The sequence below is a fragment of the Pocillopora verrucosa genome, chromosome 3 (genome assembly GCF_036669915.1).
Source record: "Pocillopora verrucosa isolate sample1 chromosome 3, ASM3666991v2, whole genome shotgun sequence".
NCBI lineage: Eukaryota > Metazoa > Cnidaria > Anthozoa > Scleractinia > Pocilloporidae > Pocillopora > Pocillopora verrucosa.
The window spans coordinates 17908014-17927727 of NC_089314.1; the positions used below are offsets into that span (position 1 = coordinate 17908014).

The 19714-nt window shown below is 39.9% G+C and overlaps 2 protein-coding genes and 1 pseudogene across 4 annotated transcripts in view; 1 reads left to right on the forward strand and 2 right to left on the reverse strand.

The window, feature by feature from the left end:
- Positions 1-19714, reverse strand: part of LOC131794272 (putative ATP-dependent RNA helicase TDRD12) — a 61925-nt gene that overhangs the window by 19608 nt on the left and 22603 nt on the right. For 2 of the 3 annotated variants that reach the window (XM_066164653.1, XM_066164654.1), the window contains 14 exons: positions 12078-12139; positions 11250-11378; positions 11074-11134; positions 10377-10441; positions 10172-10247; positions 9576-9628; positions 8861-8986; positions 8359-8434; positions 7997-8097; positions 7440-7898; positions 6189-6302; positions 5443-5506; positions 5262-5357; positions 4656-5141 (listed from right to left, as the gene is read on the reverse strand). In XM_066164653.1, the coding sequence (XP_066020750.1) occupies positions 4899-5141; positions 5262-5357; positions 5443-5506; positions 6189-6302; positions 7440-7898; positions 7997-8097; positions 8359-8434; positions 8861-8986; positions 9576-9628; positions 10172-10247; positions 10377-10441; positions 11074-11134; positions 11250-11378; positions 12078-12139 (1725 nt within the window). In that variant the 3' untranslated portion in view covers positions 4656-4898. Of the gene's footprint in view, positions 1-4655; positions 5142-5261; positions 5358-5442; positions 5507-6188; positions 6303-7439; positions 7899-7996; positions 8098-8358; positions 8435-8860; positions 8987-9575; positions 9629-10171; positions 10248-10376; positions 10442-11073; positions 11135-11249; positions 11379-12077; positions 12140-19714 lie in introns of those variants that run through there. The other variant, XM_066164655.1, reaches the window with a different exon arrangement.
- LOC136280010 (olfactory receptor 4E1-like) lies at positions 3123-3836 on the forward strand. Its single transcript, XM_066164598.1, has one exon. It carries the CDS (start codon positions 3123-3125, stop codon positions 3834-3836), a length of 714 nt encoding a protein of 237 aa, XP_066020695.1.
- LOC136280011 (trace amine-associated receptor 7h-like) lies at positions 17559-19057 on the reverse strand (annotated as a pseudogene).

Sequence of the window (19714 nt, forward strand, 5' to 3'; positions counted from 1 at the left end):
TGGTATAAGATACATACGACTTTGCATTTGGGGCTTTGAACTTACCATGTCTACTCTACCTGGGCACTAAAAATGTACGGCTATAACTTTTCTTGTGGCCTCCGCAAAACAAAGACATTGAAAATGGCTATTGGGCCCACTTTTTGTGGAATGGGTGATTAGAGAGGACAGTTAATTCAACTGTCAAGGAGAGAGGGTCGCGTTTTCTCATCTGTCCGACGTAGGCTACTCTGGATGGAATATTGTATCAAAATAATAAATTCCCTACTACTGTTCAGACAAGCGTTGAAGCGGAGAAACCTCTTACCTGTTTGTTTTCAGCTGCACGTTTTTCCCTCAACAGTTCTACCCTAACATTCAAAGCATTGGTCGTAACATTGATGTTGGGAAGATATTTCCTCTCGACCAAAGGATCCTGAGTTTATAACTCGGGGTTGTTTGAATTCAGTCAACAAGTCGTCGTCGAGGTTCTAAAACCCATGCGTGAGCCCGAGTATTTCAGGCTTAACAAACACAACACAATGACCAGACAGTTTTTTACTGACTGTGGGCCGGTTATTTACACGAGGCCTAACCTAAACCACGTTGGTCGGCCATTCAATCAAGTAGTTGTGGAACTTCCTGACCTGACCTCTGTACAAGATGACGTATGGAAGGAGCGTGATACATATTTCGGCCATCAGTCACAAAAATAACAGAGACAAAGCCATGCTCCTTCAGAAAATCAAATTCACAAAGTAAGAAAATGAAGATATGATTGTCCCTGTGGGTTAGTGGCATGTTATTGGTTGGTTGATCCCTGTAAAATTCACTGTTCATGCTAACACAAGGGGAACTTATGGGAAACATAAGATTCTGTGGGACGGCCTTTCCATTGAGAATTTTGAAGACATTCTGGCATACCTAGAACTGGCATGGTATCAGTGGTGCGCGGAGTGTTCCACTGTCTCTGAATATTGTCAAGTTCATGAGGTGGTAGAAAATTGTGTGCCACAAGAACAAAATAACAGTTTGCATTCAGGATTTGTCCTACGCTCTCTGCTTCCGCTGCCGTAGATGTGAAAACGCAAATGACTTTTGTGCTAATAAACGATTCCAGGTAACCTATCATGGGAAAGAAAACATTAACGAAAGATTTAAATCCTTACACAAAAACGGAAATGAAATGAAAAAATAGAAAACTTGCGAGATATTTCCAAGGTTCTAAATACATGTAGAAACAGACAAAAGGTTTGATCATTCCCACTTTCCACAAGACAGGTGCTTGTAAACTATATGTTTTGACTTCACTTGCTGTTTATATCTCCGTCATTTGTTATCTAATTCCGGTTAGGCAAGCTTATATGTGCTTAAAATCGTATCGAGAACACTATGAATTTTAAATACCCTTACCAAGAAGTTCCACATCCCTCTGGCTCTCGGAGCAAAATGTTACAATTTGTTGCACACCCCTGCAGATAGCTGCTTCAATCATGTCAGGAATCAACACCACAGGATTCGCAAGATATGCCTTCACCAGTGATGCTATACCCACACTCCAAGACGAAGCCATGACAACTGCCTGGCGTGGTGCTGAACGACAGGTTTGGGATTTCAATAGGTTGGCGTAGTGTCTCATGATGCATTTGATCTCAGATGTGAAGTCCTCCACCACTATGTCCGCGTCATGAGATACCAAGTGACAGAGTCGATCAAGGGATATATAACATTTCCTGAGCATTCGAAGGAAGCAAGGTGGTGTAGCAGTCAGGATCTCACAGCCATTCACTAGTGGTATGATACGATTCTCTTCTGCACCAGCAGCAAATATCAGCTGCACACTAATGTTCCTGGTTTTAGCTAAAAATACAAAAATACAAATGTAAAATACAAAGCGAAATTCACAACAATATAAAGATCACATATCATATAAGATTATATATGACTAAAGGGGGTCAGTTTCTGTGATGCTGTGTCAGTGGGAGAGTATAACTGGGATATTTGGTATTATCAACTGAGTTGATAACGTAAATTGGCCACCATGAAGAGTTTCGAAGTTGACGTTTTGAGGTCAGAGCAAATGGAGGAATTGTGGGTGGTGTGTGTTTATATGCAGAAAATGGAGCTAAGCTATTGATGGGAACATGGTGACGAGAAACAAGAATAAATTAGTTAAATGAAAAGCGGGATTTAAAGGTTAGCTAGGGGAACAATATAGCATGATAGCTGCATTCACATGTACCAAGAGCGTGAAATTTCAAAGACAAACGGAGCCCTTTTACTATCAACAGCAAACTACACAGTAGATACCGTCTCTGTTTTACCAGCCAAGATGCTTGATCCGTACAGTTGGCAAGAAAAGGTCTATTAATTTAACTTTACCAGGAATTTTGAATTTGAAAATGATTTTTCATGAGCTTGACTTCTACACACTGTAACTCCAAGTAATTACCGTTCATTATTATATGGCAAGGAAGTCCCGAGGTAGATCCGAGCCTTCTGACTGTTTCTTAATGAGTCGGTATTTTGCCATTCGGAACGTTCCAAGGAAATAGTCATTAGTCTTGTATTTTTGTCTACGAAAACAAGCAAATTAAAACGGTGAAAACCATTTGCGTTTACCTTTTGTGTTTACCTTCACAATGAAGCACAATAAAACATTTTCAACGATGAGATAATTTTCCGAACTACCGTATTTCAGTTCTCGATTACCTATCAGTCCCTGGCGTTAAACAAGTAGTCCGTGGTTCATTCAGTTCAATTAAAACGGTGAAAACCATTTGCGTTTACCTTTTGTGTTTACCTTCACAAGTCAATGAGAAGCACAATAAAACATTTTCAACGATGAGATAATTTTCCGAACTACCGTATTTTAGTCCTCGATTTCCTATCAGTCAAACAAGTAGCCCGTGGTTCATTCAGTTTAAAATTGTGTCCACTAAAATTGGTTTTCATATCCAATCTCAGATAGCCATAAATTATCTTAACACATGTAGGAAGCTCAAGACTATGCATACCTAAGATAAAATGTTTAGGGAGCTTCAACGCTTCAACGGTACATCTAAAACGTCAAACTTACTTCAGTTTAGGATGGATATGTAAGAACTATTTCTTTTCTATTTTTTAGGATTAAGCGAGCTAACATGGAGCCAAACTTGACTACAAATGACACAAAGTACGAAGTGTTGCAAGAGGGGCGGCCGTGCTTCATCTCTGAATTTCCACGCTCTGTCCAATCTCAATTTAGTTATTACTCTAGCTACCTTGCCACAACCATGTTAGGTTTGTGGTGTTTCCTGTCAAACGGGTTGGTCCTGGTCACAATTCTGAGGGGTGGACTTCGATTCCGCCCAGGGTTTCTGTATCTTTGCAGCTCGACGTTGACTGACGTTCTGCGGGGTGGGGTAGTAACACCGTTGTACATTAGATTCAGAATCGCGGAGCTGATCGCCGGTGAAGCGTGTTTCAATCGCAGTGATTGGGACTCGCCTGTCATGGTGGTTTCTTTCTTTTTATGCCTTTTTGCTATGGTGGGAACCCTTCGAGTCATGAGTGTGGATAGATATTTAGCCGTCATTAAACCATGGTGGTACAAAGCTGCCATGAAGATGCAGTACGCCATTACTGCTTCTTTTGCGGTGTGGGCGACGTCCACTTTTTTAGTTGTTCTGAGGCAGGTGAAGTTGTTTCCTAGGAGGGCTGTTGAGACATTTGAAGGCGGATACATCATTTGCTTCTCCGCGATTGTAATTGCCATTCAGTTGTGTACTCTGGCTGCTCTCCGCAAGCACAACAATGCCTGTGTTGTACTACAAAGGAAATTCAGTCATAAGGGAGGGAATCAAAAAACTCGTTAACTGTCACAGTCTTAAGTGTTTTGATTCGCAGGACGAGTAATAAGTAAACCTTGACATTCTTCTCTCAAACAATTGGTTTCGAATGTCCGAAACATTCGTTTGTTATTTCTTCGAACGTTTTCTAACGCAACTCGCTAAATATCCCGGCGTATTATAGGCTGAACTTTCGGATATGGAGTTCATATTCACTGAGCCTGATGTGAATGATTGTCTTAGTATAATTGCACAAAAACTTTCGCGGGATTCTTTAGTAAACTCGTTTATGTTAAAACTATGTGTAAATAAAGAAGGCAGTGTGCATATATGTTACATAAGTTTTGATCACTCGTATCGAGATAAACAACCAGTTTCCATAATCAATCTAATCAGCAAAAAATTCTTACTTTTGAAAAGTGTTCCACATAACCTGTTGGATTCTGTGCTCTTAGAAATTAAATTTCTCCTATCGCGTTTATCACTTCCTCGGTAACTTTGCCGACATAATGCAAGGCAGCCATTTTATCACCCCTGCTACAATCACCTCGCGAGATATGACGCAAACCACGACTAATCAGAGCGCGAGAATCTATTTTATCCACCGCATGGAACCCGGGGGTGATTGATTGAAATTAGAACATGCACAACTCCTTAATGCCGCGTTCGTCTGCGCATTTACTTAAGTTTGCTTACATATATCTGCCTTAGCTTCTCATTGGCTCTTTGGTTTCTTGATTTGTTCTAAATGGCCGTTTAAACTATTTTAGTTTAATTTTAACGACACTTCAACATACTGTACAGCTAAACAAGGCAATAACTCTACCAAAAGTTACCATCAAATTAGAGCTTTATTCGATGTTAGAAAATTTAAAAACAATGTAATAAATTACTGTAAATAATGCTATCTAAATAAAGAAAACTTTCACTTCGATTTCAATATTTAACTTGACTTTCTTTCATGTAACATAACAAATACTAGTGACTAGTCATGTGACGTTCTTGGTTAATCCATTTCTTGAAAGTGTTGATCACCTGTCAAAAAACTGTCACATTTCAACGATAACACATTTTTTCTCAGTGTTTTGGCTAATAGAATTTTAAGCAATCCACATCAGATGGCAAGGTTTCATCAGTATCGGACTCCGAACCACTGACAAGCATTTCAGGCAATAATACCAGTTTCCTTCCTTCTCTACTATCCTCTGAGGTGTGATGGGAATTTTCCGGGTTCGTCGACGCTGCTCGGAAGTTTACATCATCTTCGGTTTCGTCCTCCTCCGATGACGACCATACTTCCCAACGATCAAAGTCAATGGAGACGTAAGGCAACTGAAAGAAATCAAACAAACAAAAAGCAAGTCAATAAACGAACAGAAAGAAAGAAGACAAACTATGAGGGTCAATCCCTGTTGACTAAGAACAAACTACATGTTCCACTGTATATGTTACCTTTTCTTTGCTCTTCAACAACCGCGTCCACACGGCATGGTTTCTTTTCTTGAGTAAAATTTGTACCTCCGAGCCCTTGACAATTACAGTACTTTGCTGCAATCATCCAACGAGAGAACATAACTAACAACACCGCAAATTGAAAACAGATAGAATGTCAACGAAAAGACCTCAGACCTACCTCAGGATCAATCTCCTCTAATAGTTCCATGTCCAGTTCATAAACTACGTGTCTTAGCTGTGTACTAGTGAAAGAAAACAATCATATTACAACAAAAACATACAAACACACAAACAAAATGCATTATTACAGGTTACGAAGTAGGAAAACTTTGAGCTTGTTTCTTAAAAAAAAGTTTCCCATTTGTCACCAGCTCGTGTGGGGGTCGAACCTCGTACGGGTCTCACGAACCTTTTCCATAAACGGCAGCCGATGGTGTAACAGGCAGCTGCCCCCTAAGGAGAAACCCACACACGAGAACCTTCTCGTAAGCTACTGAAACACACGGCGATGAGAGTTCGTTGGGCCGCGGTATATCGCCTGTAATCAGCTTTCGTTAAACCCTGCTCAGAACGTCGGAATTCGCGGTGGAATGCTCCACCCTTGCGTTCAAAAATACTCCGAAGCATGCTTGGTCATTTACTAGGTTCGCATATGACAGGCGTACTGCATATTGCTGGGATCAACAAGTGTGCATGGTAAATTGGGATATGTGCGCGACATAACAACATTAGAATGTCCCCAAGGATTCGAATATTACAGTAAAAACACAACCTGCGAACATGTAGTTTTGACTCAATAATAAAAATCTCTCTTCAAAGACGTTCCTTGTCTTTAGTGACTATTTGCTTACGGCGGACTAATCGAAGAGTCATCTTTGAGGAAGATGATTTTGAATGAAGAAACTCAAATGCTGCCAAACTTACCTAAACTTGAGCTTGCTCGCAGTTATCTCGGTCTGCTGTCTCTCCACTCCGCGTAGCTTCACACAAACTCGCACCAGTTCTCTCGTTTGTGACCACACTGTTTTCGGATGCACGCTGGAAAATATATAAATCATCATGGTTTTAAATAGGGGCAAGAAAATACTAATTTCAAATTGTTGAAAGGATTCTTACATATGTATATTTAAGCGAGTTAAGTGCAGTTTTCCTATCCACGGGTGAGATGTTAGAACAATCAGAAGTTTTTCCCCTTCCCATACTCCAACATCGGTCAGGTTACCTTGTTTATCTGCCAATACCAAGTTATTTTCACGGGGTGGATGTGAAAATTGCGATGGTCTAGACCTACAATTGGCGACAAAATTGCTGACACATTGACCTTTTCAAGACCCTCTTACTTCAATTTTATCTCTTTTGCCCTCGTTAAGTTTACCTATTCGCCGCCCCCTCCCCCTCCCCTTCATAAAAAATGTTGTGTCGTGATTCCATGAACCGTTAGCTTCATACAGGCAACATTGAATAGAGGACGGGAGGTCTTGTCAGTAATTTCTAGCGTGGTAGAAACAGGAGTGTTATTCTACACATAAATAGGACTCTTCAAACATGATGTGACAACTGATTGTAGGAAACAGAAGTGTTACTCTTCACATAAATTGGACTCTTCAAACATGATGTGACAACTGATCGTAGGATCAGGGCCACCTTTTACAGACTGTGTGTCCTCCGCGACCGAAAACGAAACAGTTGACGCTGAACATAATATTAAAACAAAATATAGTATGTCCTAAAACATAACACACAATACATTTCATAAGCCTCCCGGGTATATTACTCCCCCAGGTTTCTACTCACGCCCAAATGCAAGCGCATGCAATTTGTATTTATTTGTTCATTAAACTTACAAATGTCTCAAACGGAAACTGGTACATGCTTGAAATTGTAAAATATATTAGAAACTGACACGCTACCCAACCCAAGTGAAGAACATTACTGCGGTATAACCATGGCTACAGCATTGATATTTTGATTGATTGCCAGTGGTGTTTTAATGTTACAGTTTTTCCCAGGGGATGGGAAGGGGGGAGCGGTGCTCACTAAAGAGGGGGGGAAGGTTCAGAAAGTCGGTAACTGGAGACCCCAGCCCAAACATGGATTCTTCAATCCCGACGTCCAAAGCTTTGTTCTCATTCAAAGACAGTCTTCATACAATTGCAATTTTTAAAACCAGCTCACCTAAATGGGTCTAAATCATTCTCTTCTGCACGAGGCACAACGTGATTTCTAACGCTTACAGTAGACCTAGCTGCAGCAATTCCTTGCGTCTCCGACCGAGAGAAATTTTCCCTCGGGGAAAGGTTCTCAGAAGTATTTGGGGCTAGTGTGATCATCGCAGACGGAATCCTCTCATTTTTCTCGTCACTGTCCTCCCCACCAAGAGGGGGTAAGTCATCGTCATCTTCATTGTCAATATCACCATTCTGCACCAGACCATTGACTGATCTCGTCTCAGGTTCTTGCTTTACGATTATGCCAGAAGCGATCGCACATTCTTGGGCTCTATCGTCAGGTGCTGTAGCGGTTGAGCTTGTTGTATGGATGTTTCCAGCTGCTGAGCCAAGAAGACGCTGCAGTAGATCGCCACACACACGGCGAGGAATGATACCTAAACTCTGCTGCTCATTTGTCATTAAACTAAAAAGAAAAGACACAAAATTGTTGAAAAGTACATTGTCAAGAACGTGGAGCAAGGAAGAAGCTGAGTCCCCCCGTGAGAACACTGCGTTACAAACCTTCGAAGTGTACCAATCACTCCCAGTCTGACCATAACATCCTTATTGTGTTGATTACTACTCGCCAGAGTTTTAAGCGTCAGGGCACCTTGCTTTATGATCTGGTAAGAAAAAAGTGTACAATGACCTTTTGTTCAGAAGGAGAGTTGTTAACTTTGTGTGATTGGCTTAAAACTGCCGAAAGTAGTCTAACACTGCCGAGGCGAAGTTTACATGAAAACTATGAGCTCCGAGAATACAGAAGGGACATATACGCAGACAAATTTATCTGAGAAAATTTTCAATTTTGACCAAAGCCAACATGTCCGCATAGCAGTACTCATTTCAATGTTTGGTCACTCTGCTCATATTTATGATCTCACCTGCTGTGAGGTTGATTCTTGCAACTTTTTGCAAATGTTCTCAAGGCCTCCATATTGTCGAATGAAATTGCGATTCCTAAATAAGACAACAAAAACAAATGGATAAAAAAATAAACAATGACGATGGCATTGAGAAAAATAAGAAAGAAATAGAGCATTTGGGATCATTGAACCTTAGCATTGCGTTCCATATTCATGATTGAAAATTAAGCGCATTTCGATGGACATAAATGGCCAGAGAGAACAATGGTAAACACCTACCACGAAAAGCAAATGAGGAATCAATGTAAAAGCAACCTTACTAACTGAAAAGCGGGAAAACGCGGGTGACGAACACTCGACTCGTTTTACTTTGCATCTGATTGGTTGACGTTGGCGCGAGGTTTCACGACCAATCATACTACAAAGGGGAGATTGAACCAATCTAACCCTGTATTACAATCAGCAATCAATGAAGACTGAGTTATCAAGCAATAAAACAAGAAAAAAAGGATCGACTTACTGATTGTCGATAGCTAAGTTTCCTAGCGCCCACATTGTGCGCTCTAGAACATTTTCGCTGTAAGTCAGTGAGACCAATTCACACATTGTTTTCAGGCCACAACAATCCCGCACGGCTTGACAGTTTCTGTGGAAACGCAAAATATCTCACCATCATTGACAATCACTGTGAAACAAATAACAATCATTAAAGTTATCTATAAGATGAGGCGCGTATTGCGCATGTCATCTTGCTGTGCGTGTATTTGAAATTTAAATTGTATCACGATTACCTTGAATTTATTCAAAAGACCTAGATGTTTGAAATGTCCACAACCTATACGGCGGAAAACATTCTTAGAAACGCATAAAAAGACAATCGATAGTGCAATCTCTTTCCCCCCCTCCCCACCCATCAAATTATTTATCGCGCAGAATGCCTATTGTTCTCGAGACATTTAATTACTGTGGCGAAAAATTATCGATCTGTAATATTAGCAGCAAAGCGTCCAAAAGTTGGTCTTCATGGATCGCTTGTTTTGGTCCTTTCTTCTCTTATTTTGGTCTTTCAAGGCGCGTTCGCATTCAAAATTTCCCGCTTTAGTGCTCATGAATAACTAATAATGTTCAGGCATTCTGTGCGATGAGCTATCAAAAAAGGCAAGGACACACCAATAACATGAAGACTGGTATCTTTCATTCATCAAGTCAAATCAATGGTTGGAAAACTTTTTTACCTGGTGTTGTCATCTACAAGAGATCCAATAGCCCACGTCACTCTTTCCAAGACCTGCCAGGAAAATGGCAGCACGTATTCTCAAAATCCAGGTTATTTACGAGCCCTTCCAATTCCTTTCCCCAACCCATATTACAAACCATTTTGCTCTTTCCTTTATCAATTCGTTTTGGAGAACAATTCCTGCTATACCTTTTATGACTCCTTTCCAAAGTAACACTCACAAAACAGTCATAACAGGTAAAGGAAAAAACGCTAAATTTTCCGCCCTGTCCCATGAAATGCCAAAGAGTGACATAAACTTGAAATCGAAGTCTCACAGCATCATGTTCGGGGGGGAGGTCAGGAGTTTTGAATCCCCAGTCTGCCCGCTCCAATCTCTTTAAGAAGCAAAATAACACGACATACATGTAACGTTTCTATTTCACTGCGCGTGAGCGGGCAGAATTGAAAAAAATCCTATCATATGACTGGTTTCGTGACCAGTCGTCATTTTTCACTCCACACCACCCAAATCGTGCGAATGCTCCTTAAACGACGCAAGCGCAAACAAACGTAGAGCACTGCTCGCGAGGAGCCAAAAGAAAGCAAACTAACTTTGTCATCCATGGTGGTTCTTAAAAGTTCACAAAAAGCCTGGAGCCCTCCTCGAGTTCTTGCCTCATTTTGATTTCTGTCGAAGGATAGAAGGAGAAGTTTCAAAACGTCAATTGAAATAAGTAAAACACTCAAAAAAAAAACCGCATAATTCCGGATACTATCCGACAGCATTCTTATATATGAAAATAAACAATAAATTTACCTTTCTGTGGTTCCCAGGTTCTTCAAAGCCCAAGCTATGCTTTCTTGGATAATGCTGTCTTTCGTCTTGACAGGACAGATTAAAACAGAGAACGAAGAAAAACGACATGTTGGAATCTCACAACAAACAGGACTAAATCAAATCTCTTTACTGTCTGCCATACATTTCCCATGATTCAAGCTCTAAGGGTTTGGTTTTAAATCAAACAACGTTCCGCATATCATATCTTTCTTTTCCTTCGTCACCTATTTACTAAAAGATATATATTGACGCCGGAAAGAGAAACCTCCTTTTGGTCACAAGCTAATAAATTCTCGAGATAGTACCATCTAATTAAGAGAGCTGTGTTTGCTCGCTTACATAGTCTGCCTTGGTCGGATTGTCAACGTTATGATGCGGAACGTCTTAAAGTAAAGCGTAATAAAAGTTTTCTACCGAGCCAGATAGTTTTCTTTCCTTTCTTTTTTTCCTAACAAAGCTTTAAGATGGTGGCGTTTTCACGTTTTTGTCATAAACAAGAAGAAAATTGAGTTCAGTCCGCTGCAACCGAAGTTACCGTTCCTGCAATTGTGCGAGTGTTAACTGGTAACTAACTACAATAGGGGGTGATAAACACTTCGAGTAAGATAACTGAACAACTTTGGAATCTTAGCTAACTGGGAAAGTGATTTAACTAGCTGCAAACTCGTGATCGTACCTTTCCTAGCAAATAGCACATTGTTTGAAGTCCACCTTGGCTTGTTACTTCGTCGCAGTTACTAAAAATGAACAGCACCTCGAAAAAGTTGATACTACTAAGATGAAAGATGCTTCGTATATTGCATTGGATCGAAATCACGATCGAACCCAACTACGTTCGTAAGAAGAACTCACCTTGCGTTATCAAATGAAAGAGATGCAAGACTTGCTAGAATATGCTGAAGAACCAATGGATCTCTGCTTAGACTCAGCAGGCGACAAAGCGCCTGAACACCGCCACAATCCCTTATGTCATCCTTTGATCTAAAGATATTATAAAACGAATGTTCAAAGGTTCTCTCCTTCTCTTTCTCTCTCTCCTTCTCTTTCTCTTTGTCCTTCTCCTCCTGGACTCCATCCTTGCCTCCCTCTCTACCCATTGCTCAATACCTTCCTCCCCTTCTCCATACACACTGCGGCATTCTTCCCTAACAAAACATTCCTGATTACCTTTCTCGCTCCCTTCTTCATCTCTCCCTTACTTCCTTTTTTCTTCCATCGCTCCTTTCCAAACTCCGCTTCCTTCCCCTCCTACCTTACTTCGCATTCTTATCCTCCTTCATATCATCCATCCATCCCTTCATTCCACACTCTCCGTCTTCACTTCCCACTTCCTTCCTCTTATTCTTAATTTCTCCATCCCTCAATCCATACTTACATTCCCTCATTTTCTCTCCCTTTCTTCTTCACTCCTCCCCTCCCCTCCCCTTCCTTGTCCATCACCACATCCCCCCCCCATTACTCCTAGGTCATTCACAGTTATTCCCGTCATACTTTCTTTTCTTCCTTGCGACCTTCCAACGTTGCTCATTCTTCCTTGCCTTCCGACTGCCTTCCGACTCTCTTCCGACTGCCTTCCGACTGCCTTCCGACTGCCTTCCTTAACTTCCCCCTTTCTATGGATTGTTTTTCCACCTATTCCGCCTATCATACCTAATTCAAAGTTTGAATAAACCCACTTACTTCTCGTTATTCAGGACAATGCTCTGCACTTCCTTCACAATTTCTGCTTTCTTTACTAGATCCTGAAAGAAAATTAAGTTGACACATTGGTTAAAGAACATATTTGTATACAATTATACAATTCCGAACACAACTGTAAAAAACATAGTCTTCCATATTACACCTCAAGTCTTCCTACCACAATTTTCTGATGTAGTGGGCAATATATCGCACGTGCGACTCTGGGTAAAATGGCAAATCTAACAATGTAATACATAAATACATTGGGAAAAGAATACACATTTTCAAACCGCGTAAATTCACATCGCTCGTCGATTCGTTGTTTTCAAGGTCGCAGTTTTAGTCCTTCAGAACAAAAGACCACCGGACAGCTAAAAATCAAAATCCACCCTGTTATCAGCTTGCATGTGCGCGTATTCGCAAGGAGTTCTGGGTGATGTTATGCGCAGAACAGGATGTGTGGTGCTTTAAAATGGATACATGCACTGAAAACAAATTTCAAGAGCTCCCAGTTATCACCTGCATATAAACTGCGCCTTCCGAAAAGTCATTCAACATCCGGCACAGAAGAACAACCTTTTTTCTCTGTTCCCAATTTCCCCAAACAAGAACATTTGCTGTCACAAAAAATAAAAGTTGAACACTTCTTTGGGGAAGTTGCGAGTGACAATGCCGCTCATGAAGGCACAAAAGCAATGCTTATATTTTCCAGTTTCCAAGACAAAGTCAAAGTTTTCGCATAAAAAGACAAGAACATATATTTATTACGCGTGGTGAAAAACTTGCAATTAAGAGACAGAAGAACTCCTGGTACTTCATGAGTCACTCGAAAATTGGAAAATTTGTATTTAATATTTCCAGTCTAAGAGTTCGGTCCCAGTAAGTTTTCTAACTGTAAGACAAAACAAAAACCTTTTTGAAATAAATTCTATTCTTATTCGATGCAATAGTTTAAATTAGATGCAGACCCTAAAAAGGCTCCCTCCAGGTTTTTAATTGTATTTGCTGTTTGTAGAAACTGCCATTGAATCAAATTAATTAAAGAGCTTTCGTTTTCGTCTTGTAATTTCTCACTTCGACACTTTTCCATAAACTGACCAGAAAACTACGATTGAATTAAACTGATCGATTTCGCGCGCTACTGATGTTTACTTTTTAATCCATTTAAATGTCATACATTGACAGAAAATTTAGAATAAAACATACATGAAAAAATCGAAAATACCGGTTTGTTAGAGATTCATTCCGCTTACAGCGGAACAAATAACCTAATACGACGCATTAGTACAACTTCACGAAGGTTCCGTTTAGTTTAGAAAGATCTAATTCAAAGTGAAAGTAACTACCCGTGTAAACCGACTTTCGCTCAACATATCCGCGAAAAAAAACCGCATGGAAAAAACAACTGAAGGTATTTATCTAACCATCATTCTCGGTGCTCTGTCAGTTCTTATAGTTCTCTCGAACGCTGTTATTGTCACGCTGGTTTGCTTCAACAAAACCCTTCGCACATACACAAATTGGTTGATTCTGTCCCTTGCTGTGTCCGACCTACTGACTGGCAGCCTGCTTTTTTCTATGACGCTATTCAAACCATCTTATGTCGTCGAAGGATACTTCACCGCAATGATTTTACTTTCGGGTGTTATCAACATTTCGGCAGTTACCTGCGATCGTTTTATTGCTATAGTGAAACCTTTAGAATATTCTTATCTCGTTCCCAAATTCTTCAAGAGAGGAATTGCTATTATTTGGCTAGTTTCGGCCATATATGCCTCTGTTCCTTTGATTTGGGGCGCAGATCATTCAAAAACAGCTCATAGAGTCTACTTGGCGTGCTTAGAGCTACTTGGTGTCGTCGTTCCGTACATCTTCATAACTGCAGCCTACATTAGAATTTTCAGACAAGTGCGCAGAAGCTTAGCGTTAAGGAAAAACTTGAAATCTGTCTCAAGACAAATCAACGAACGCAGACGCATTTCCGCAGATGCCAAGGTAGCCAAAATCTACTGCATTGTGTCTCTGGCCTTTTTGTTCTCTTGGCTGCCAATCCTTTACATGACAACAGCTTTTATTGTAAAACGGATTCAAGTTGTCCCAGACATCTTATCCTCGGTTTCGCTCTTCACCATGGCGGCGGGTTCGCTAGCAAATCCTCTGCTGTATGCTTTTCTAAAACCTGATTTCAAGATGGCTCTTCGGAATTTATATCAGAAATGTTCGAGCAGATGCGTTGAACAACAGTCGATTTCTGTCAGGTCTTTTAAAGCAGAACAATCAAAGAACAAGACCATTCGTTGGCTTGCGCTTAAACAGAGGGCAAGTCTCAACTAAAGAATGACATGCTGCACGAGACTACCAAAAAAAAACACATTGCAAGCATTGGAAGAATCTTCTCTCCTTTACATTCTCTTCTGATGCATCGAGAATGACGCTAATTCACCAAAAGCTTTAAAGTACCTTTTACGTTTGAAATAAATTAAGATAAAGACAATATATCTCGAACACATACTACACTTCGACGACGGTCGTTGAGTAAAGATGCTGAACATTAGTAACAAGCGAGGAACAAAGAAATGTCAGATTCATCATCTAATGAATGCGACGACGACGACGACGACGACGACGACGACGACGACGACGACGACGACGACGACGACGACGACGACGACGACGATGATGATGATGATTGAGATGATATTAAAACATAAAACTACCCCTTTCCATCTATGACACATCACTACTAAAGTACGGAGGTTGCAAAATTTAATACATTCAACATTCAGTTTACTAACCAACCAAAGCAAACAAAGACACGAAATAACATTTGAAGTTAAACTAAAAGTTGAAACGTGCTGTTTCACTTACGAGATACAAAGCACTTTGAATTTTATTTCGACGTTGTTCTTTTTGACGTTTTCAAATGGCTATACGTCACCAGCTGCTTTTTCCCTCCTTATGATATCAGCACTTTTCTTCAAAGTTTTAGAATCGTTAAGGAGACAGCATGGCATAAACTGAATAAAGCTTTCCATGATACAAGTGAGTTCAGTCATGAGTCCATTATTATAAATAGTGCGATAATTCTGTTTATCTGACTGACGTGCACCTGGTTATCTCCGAACCCTGACGTGCTCTTACTCAAATGTTTTTTTAAATAATTCTTATCCTTATGTGTTCCACTCATACCTATCTCTTTGAATTGAAACAAAAGATACAAAACTGACGTACAAAACCCAGGTGCAAAGGCATTAAAAACGGATATCAACCTCATTTAATTGAACTTCCTTCAGAGTACTTGCCAGACTTGACAGTTTTTGATTGACAACAATTCATGCTGACTTAAGGGACCCTTGCGCCTGGCAAGCTTCGTAAAGAAAAAAAAAACAAAAATTACCGTTACCTCTCGTCGTTAGAATCTGCTGCCAGCGAGTACATGTCGCATGCAGTATCGGTTAAAAGGAGAAGAGTTACCGACTTAGTTCTCATTCCTGTGTTCCATATATGATTTTTCCATAGAGTGAAAGAGCGGTCCTTTCCTTTCGGCAAAGACAGCATTAGCAAATTTAAATTTAGGTGTATGCTAAGTACGCTAAAAAAATGTGTGAGGGTGTGTGGTGCGTACGCTAATCACACATGATGTGTTGCAGAAGTGCAGTTGATTATCTATGAATAAAATGCAGCTTAATCATGAGAACAGTCAAATTAAATAACCATATTTTTCAAGAAAACCTAATATTTTTCCATCAAAATTTTTTTTTTCTAATTTTTGCGCTCCAGTCAAGAAATATATTATGATTTTTTTTCCACGGAAAGATTTAAAACTGAGTGCTCTCCTTTCCTTAAAAGGAAACATCTGTCCTAAAAAAGAAAATAATTATATTACGACGGTAATGCAACTTTCGTGTTTCTTTGAAATTTAATAGACATCACGGTCACAATTTGTGCCTTCTAAACTGTCAAAAGAAATGTCAATTATACCATCGCACAAAGAGTGTCTCTATTTAATTTCACTTTAAAGCGAAGTTGTGCTTTATTTGCTTCACAAGCTTAACCTGTTCGACGTCTATTTTGTTGTTGCCGTTTAGAAACGATAAATTCCCCGGCTCTTGCTGTATTTCCGCAAATGTCGGCGTGGTAATGAGTGGAAACGAAACTTCTGCCGATATATATCGATTGTGTAAAGCATGTGCTCTACGTTTCGGAAGTGAGAGATGTAGCGAAAAGTACCACCCAACCATTCCAACCCACCCATTCCAAGAGAATAACTGTTGCATGTGTAGCACGCCAATTGCATGGGAAGGGAAATTGCCCGAGGCCAGGCAAAGAGCAGGAGATCATTTATTCATAATAAGCATCGTGGATGCTTACAGTTTTCTTATTGTGAACTGTGAGGTAATGATAATAAACAACCAAATTATAGACTAATGAATGTTCAGTGCTGTACAAAAGCCATGTTTTCTGATTTTGGCAAATATCCAAAGTAATAAACGACAGATGAAAGAAACAATACGATTTTCCCATCAACATTTCGCCTACACACATTAAATTTTCCATTCCTACAAGAGATCTCGAAAGTTATTCACATTTCTTAGCTTCCTCAATCAATCATAATGTATAACGAGCTATAAAATAAAGGTTTATTTCCTCAAGTTACCGCTTGGAGCCAGATAGAAGTTTGTCACAGTCGCACATTTAAAAGGCATACAAGACAAAAATACGGCAGGGCCCAAATATTTTTTTGATGGTTTTCAGAGATGAAATGATGGTTTATAAAGGGGAACTTAGATTAGTGTTGTAGCTTTCTGGTAAGGAGAGATATTTGACCTCAAAGTTATCAAATATTTGGATGAATCAAAAAGTCTGAGAACACAGTCATTTATTTGCCTCTGTTGATTGACAAGCCGTCGCTTGCGTCGCACATTCATTAAGGATGTCACTATATTTATGCAAACTCTCAGTTAAGGAGAGTTAAATTTCTCAGTTAAATAACATCTCAGTGAGAGCTTCACACATTTCACCTACTTTGAAGCGATCTCCTTAGTGAAAACCAAGAAAAACTGGGGGGTGGTCTATATCCCCCCGGAAATAATCAAAACAGAAATCAGTTTGTCTGTTTGAGTTTGAGGTAGACCCTTTAAACTGGCTAAGTTTCATGGAAATCGTTGAAATGGCATGCCTGGTGCTCTCATGGACACACTATTGATGGCTGACACATTTTTTCGTTTCTAAAACTCTAACGATGTCTCTCCCTCTTCTAGAAGGTGCCCTTCTTTTTTTCCGTTTTTCCAGTTTTCTTGTCTTGTCAAAGCCATGCTGAATATAAATCTTTTCTATCTGGTTAAAATGTGTCACTTGTCTTTTATCTGTAACCACCTTTTCCATTACGTTTAGTTCTTGGTCAAAGGAGAAGAGCGACAGAGCGGATAATCGTTCTTATAATGTCTACTTACTACTAGTAAGCGGAAAAAGCTTCAGGAACTCTAACTCTCACTGGCTGTCTCTTTTTTCACCTGACAAGGCTGTAGAGGTTTCATGGATATCGCTTCCTCTCGTTTACTCTTTCGACAGATGTTGCGAATAACAACTTTAAAATCCGGTTTTAGGAAAGCATACACGAAGGTATTAACTAAGGAGGCAACTGCTATTATGTAGTATGAAATTGTGCGCAAGACACTCGGTACAATATCGAAACGACCGAAGAAAATGTCTGCGGTTGTCATAGAAATGATCGGCATCCACGAAAATAAGAATGCCGCTGAGATGATGCAGAAGACTTTAGCCACTTTAGCATCTTGGGAAATGCGTCTTGGTTCGTTGATCTGTTTTATCGCAGATACAAATTTTTTCCTCAACGCCAAACTGTGCCGCACTTGCTTAAAAATCAGAATATAAGCGACGCTTATGACGATGTACGGAATGACGACGCCAAACACCTCCAGGCACGCAATGTACCGCTTGTGGAATATTGATGCACGATCTGTTGCCCAGAACAAAGGAAGTGAGCTGATAATTGTTGGGATTAACTACACAGCAACTAAGTTCTTTTGAATATCTTAGGTATGCTAATTCCGGCATGTTGTTATGCGGATTTGTACAGCTGAACGTTAATTAGAATTTAATATGATGATTCACCATACGTAGCCTTGTGCTCAAGGTAATATTAAAACATACTACACACGTAATTGATATTTTCATACCAAATTTTTTCAAAGATCAGCTGGTCAAATGGGATGGGACTTAATTCCATCAGTCGAAATTTAATTCGACACAACGGCGTAGTTATTTCGGGTTGCTTTGCAAACAGTAACTTCTGCTTAGGTTTTCACACTTTCACTGTTGTCATAATGTTAAAACGTTGGCGTTCGCATGCATCGAAAAAACCTTGTTACAAAAAACTGAGGAAACCATTTCAGTGTGTTGATGTCAATTACGATTGTTAGTTCCAATAATTTAACGTTCAAACCTCCATAATGTTCTGTTTTCGGTGCGGATGAAAAAACCAACCGTTCCCAACTTGCAAAATTTTGTACTGCCTCTCTATGTCGTGAATCGAAAGAAACACAATTTTCCTTGACTGGTTGAAAGGACACGATTTTTGTTCGACTTTTACTTTAATTTTCATGTAAAGGCAAAATGCACGCGTGAGTGTATTGTGATTGACAGATTACCTCAAACTACAGACAATACTGTAAGCTTCGGGGAACCGTTCATTTTTTGATTAGGTTACGTGTCTGACAAATCAATTTGGTTTGCACTCTCATTTTAAATCAACCTTCCAAATTTTGTCAAATAAGAGCAAAAAAGAAAAACGTCGAGCCACAGCCAACTATTCGCTAAAGTTCCTGGCGAGGGCCCTTAAATGGATTTAAAGACAAACATGAGTTGATAGCAGTCGGCTATGGTTTGAGTGACACCAATTTTCTGAATGCATACCGTGAAGGCTTTGTTCCAACATCGTAGCGACAGCATCTACCCATATAGTGACTTTTTTTTCAAGCGTACAAACCAGGTTGTCCTCTCCAGGTTTTAAATATCCTTCTGGCTGATGCATGACTATTTAAGGTTCCTATTAAAATACTCCGCCGCATTTGACACCGACATTTAAGCCAAAGAAATGCTATCATGGCGCTAGGAAAAGGACCGCTTTTTCCATTTTACAAAAAAAAATTATACATGGAACGCTCCGAAGTTACAGACACCATACAACCAATATTGCATAGACTTGTTCTTTCCGGCAGCAGATTCTAACGACGGAGGTGATCAGCGGTTCTCCCTCGGATAAGCCTAAATTTTATTTAACAAAAAAAAAACTGTCAGGTCTGGTAATTAATTCAAAGAAAATGATCGATCCAGTGATGTTGAATGTGTAACCCCTGCTTTGTGTTTGTTTGCCTATCTTTAGGCAAGGTTTTGTACAGTTTGCTGTTTTTAGCTCATTCATGCTTAAAGCGATGAATGATGTATCGTGGTAGAGCAGATGTTGACGGAAGTTGTATTCCGTGGAAGGAAGTTGTATTGTGGACCGTGAACGGAAGTAGTCTCGCATGCTACCCCTTCCCAATTAGTGAAAGTCAAAATTAATTTCGATGAAGCTCCGAAACTCACGTGGAAAGGAATAAAATGATTATATGGTT

Excerpts from the sequence above, each read along its gene's own strand:
- LOC136280010 (XM_066164598.1), top strand. The coding sequence starts at position 3,123 with ATGGAGCCAAACTTGACTACAAATGACACAAAGTACGAAGTGTTGCAA.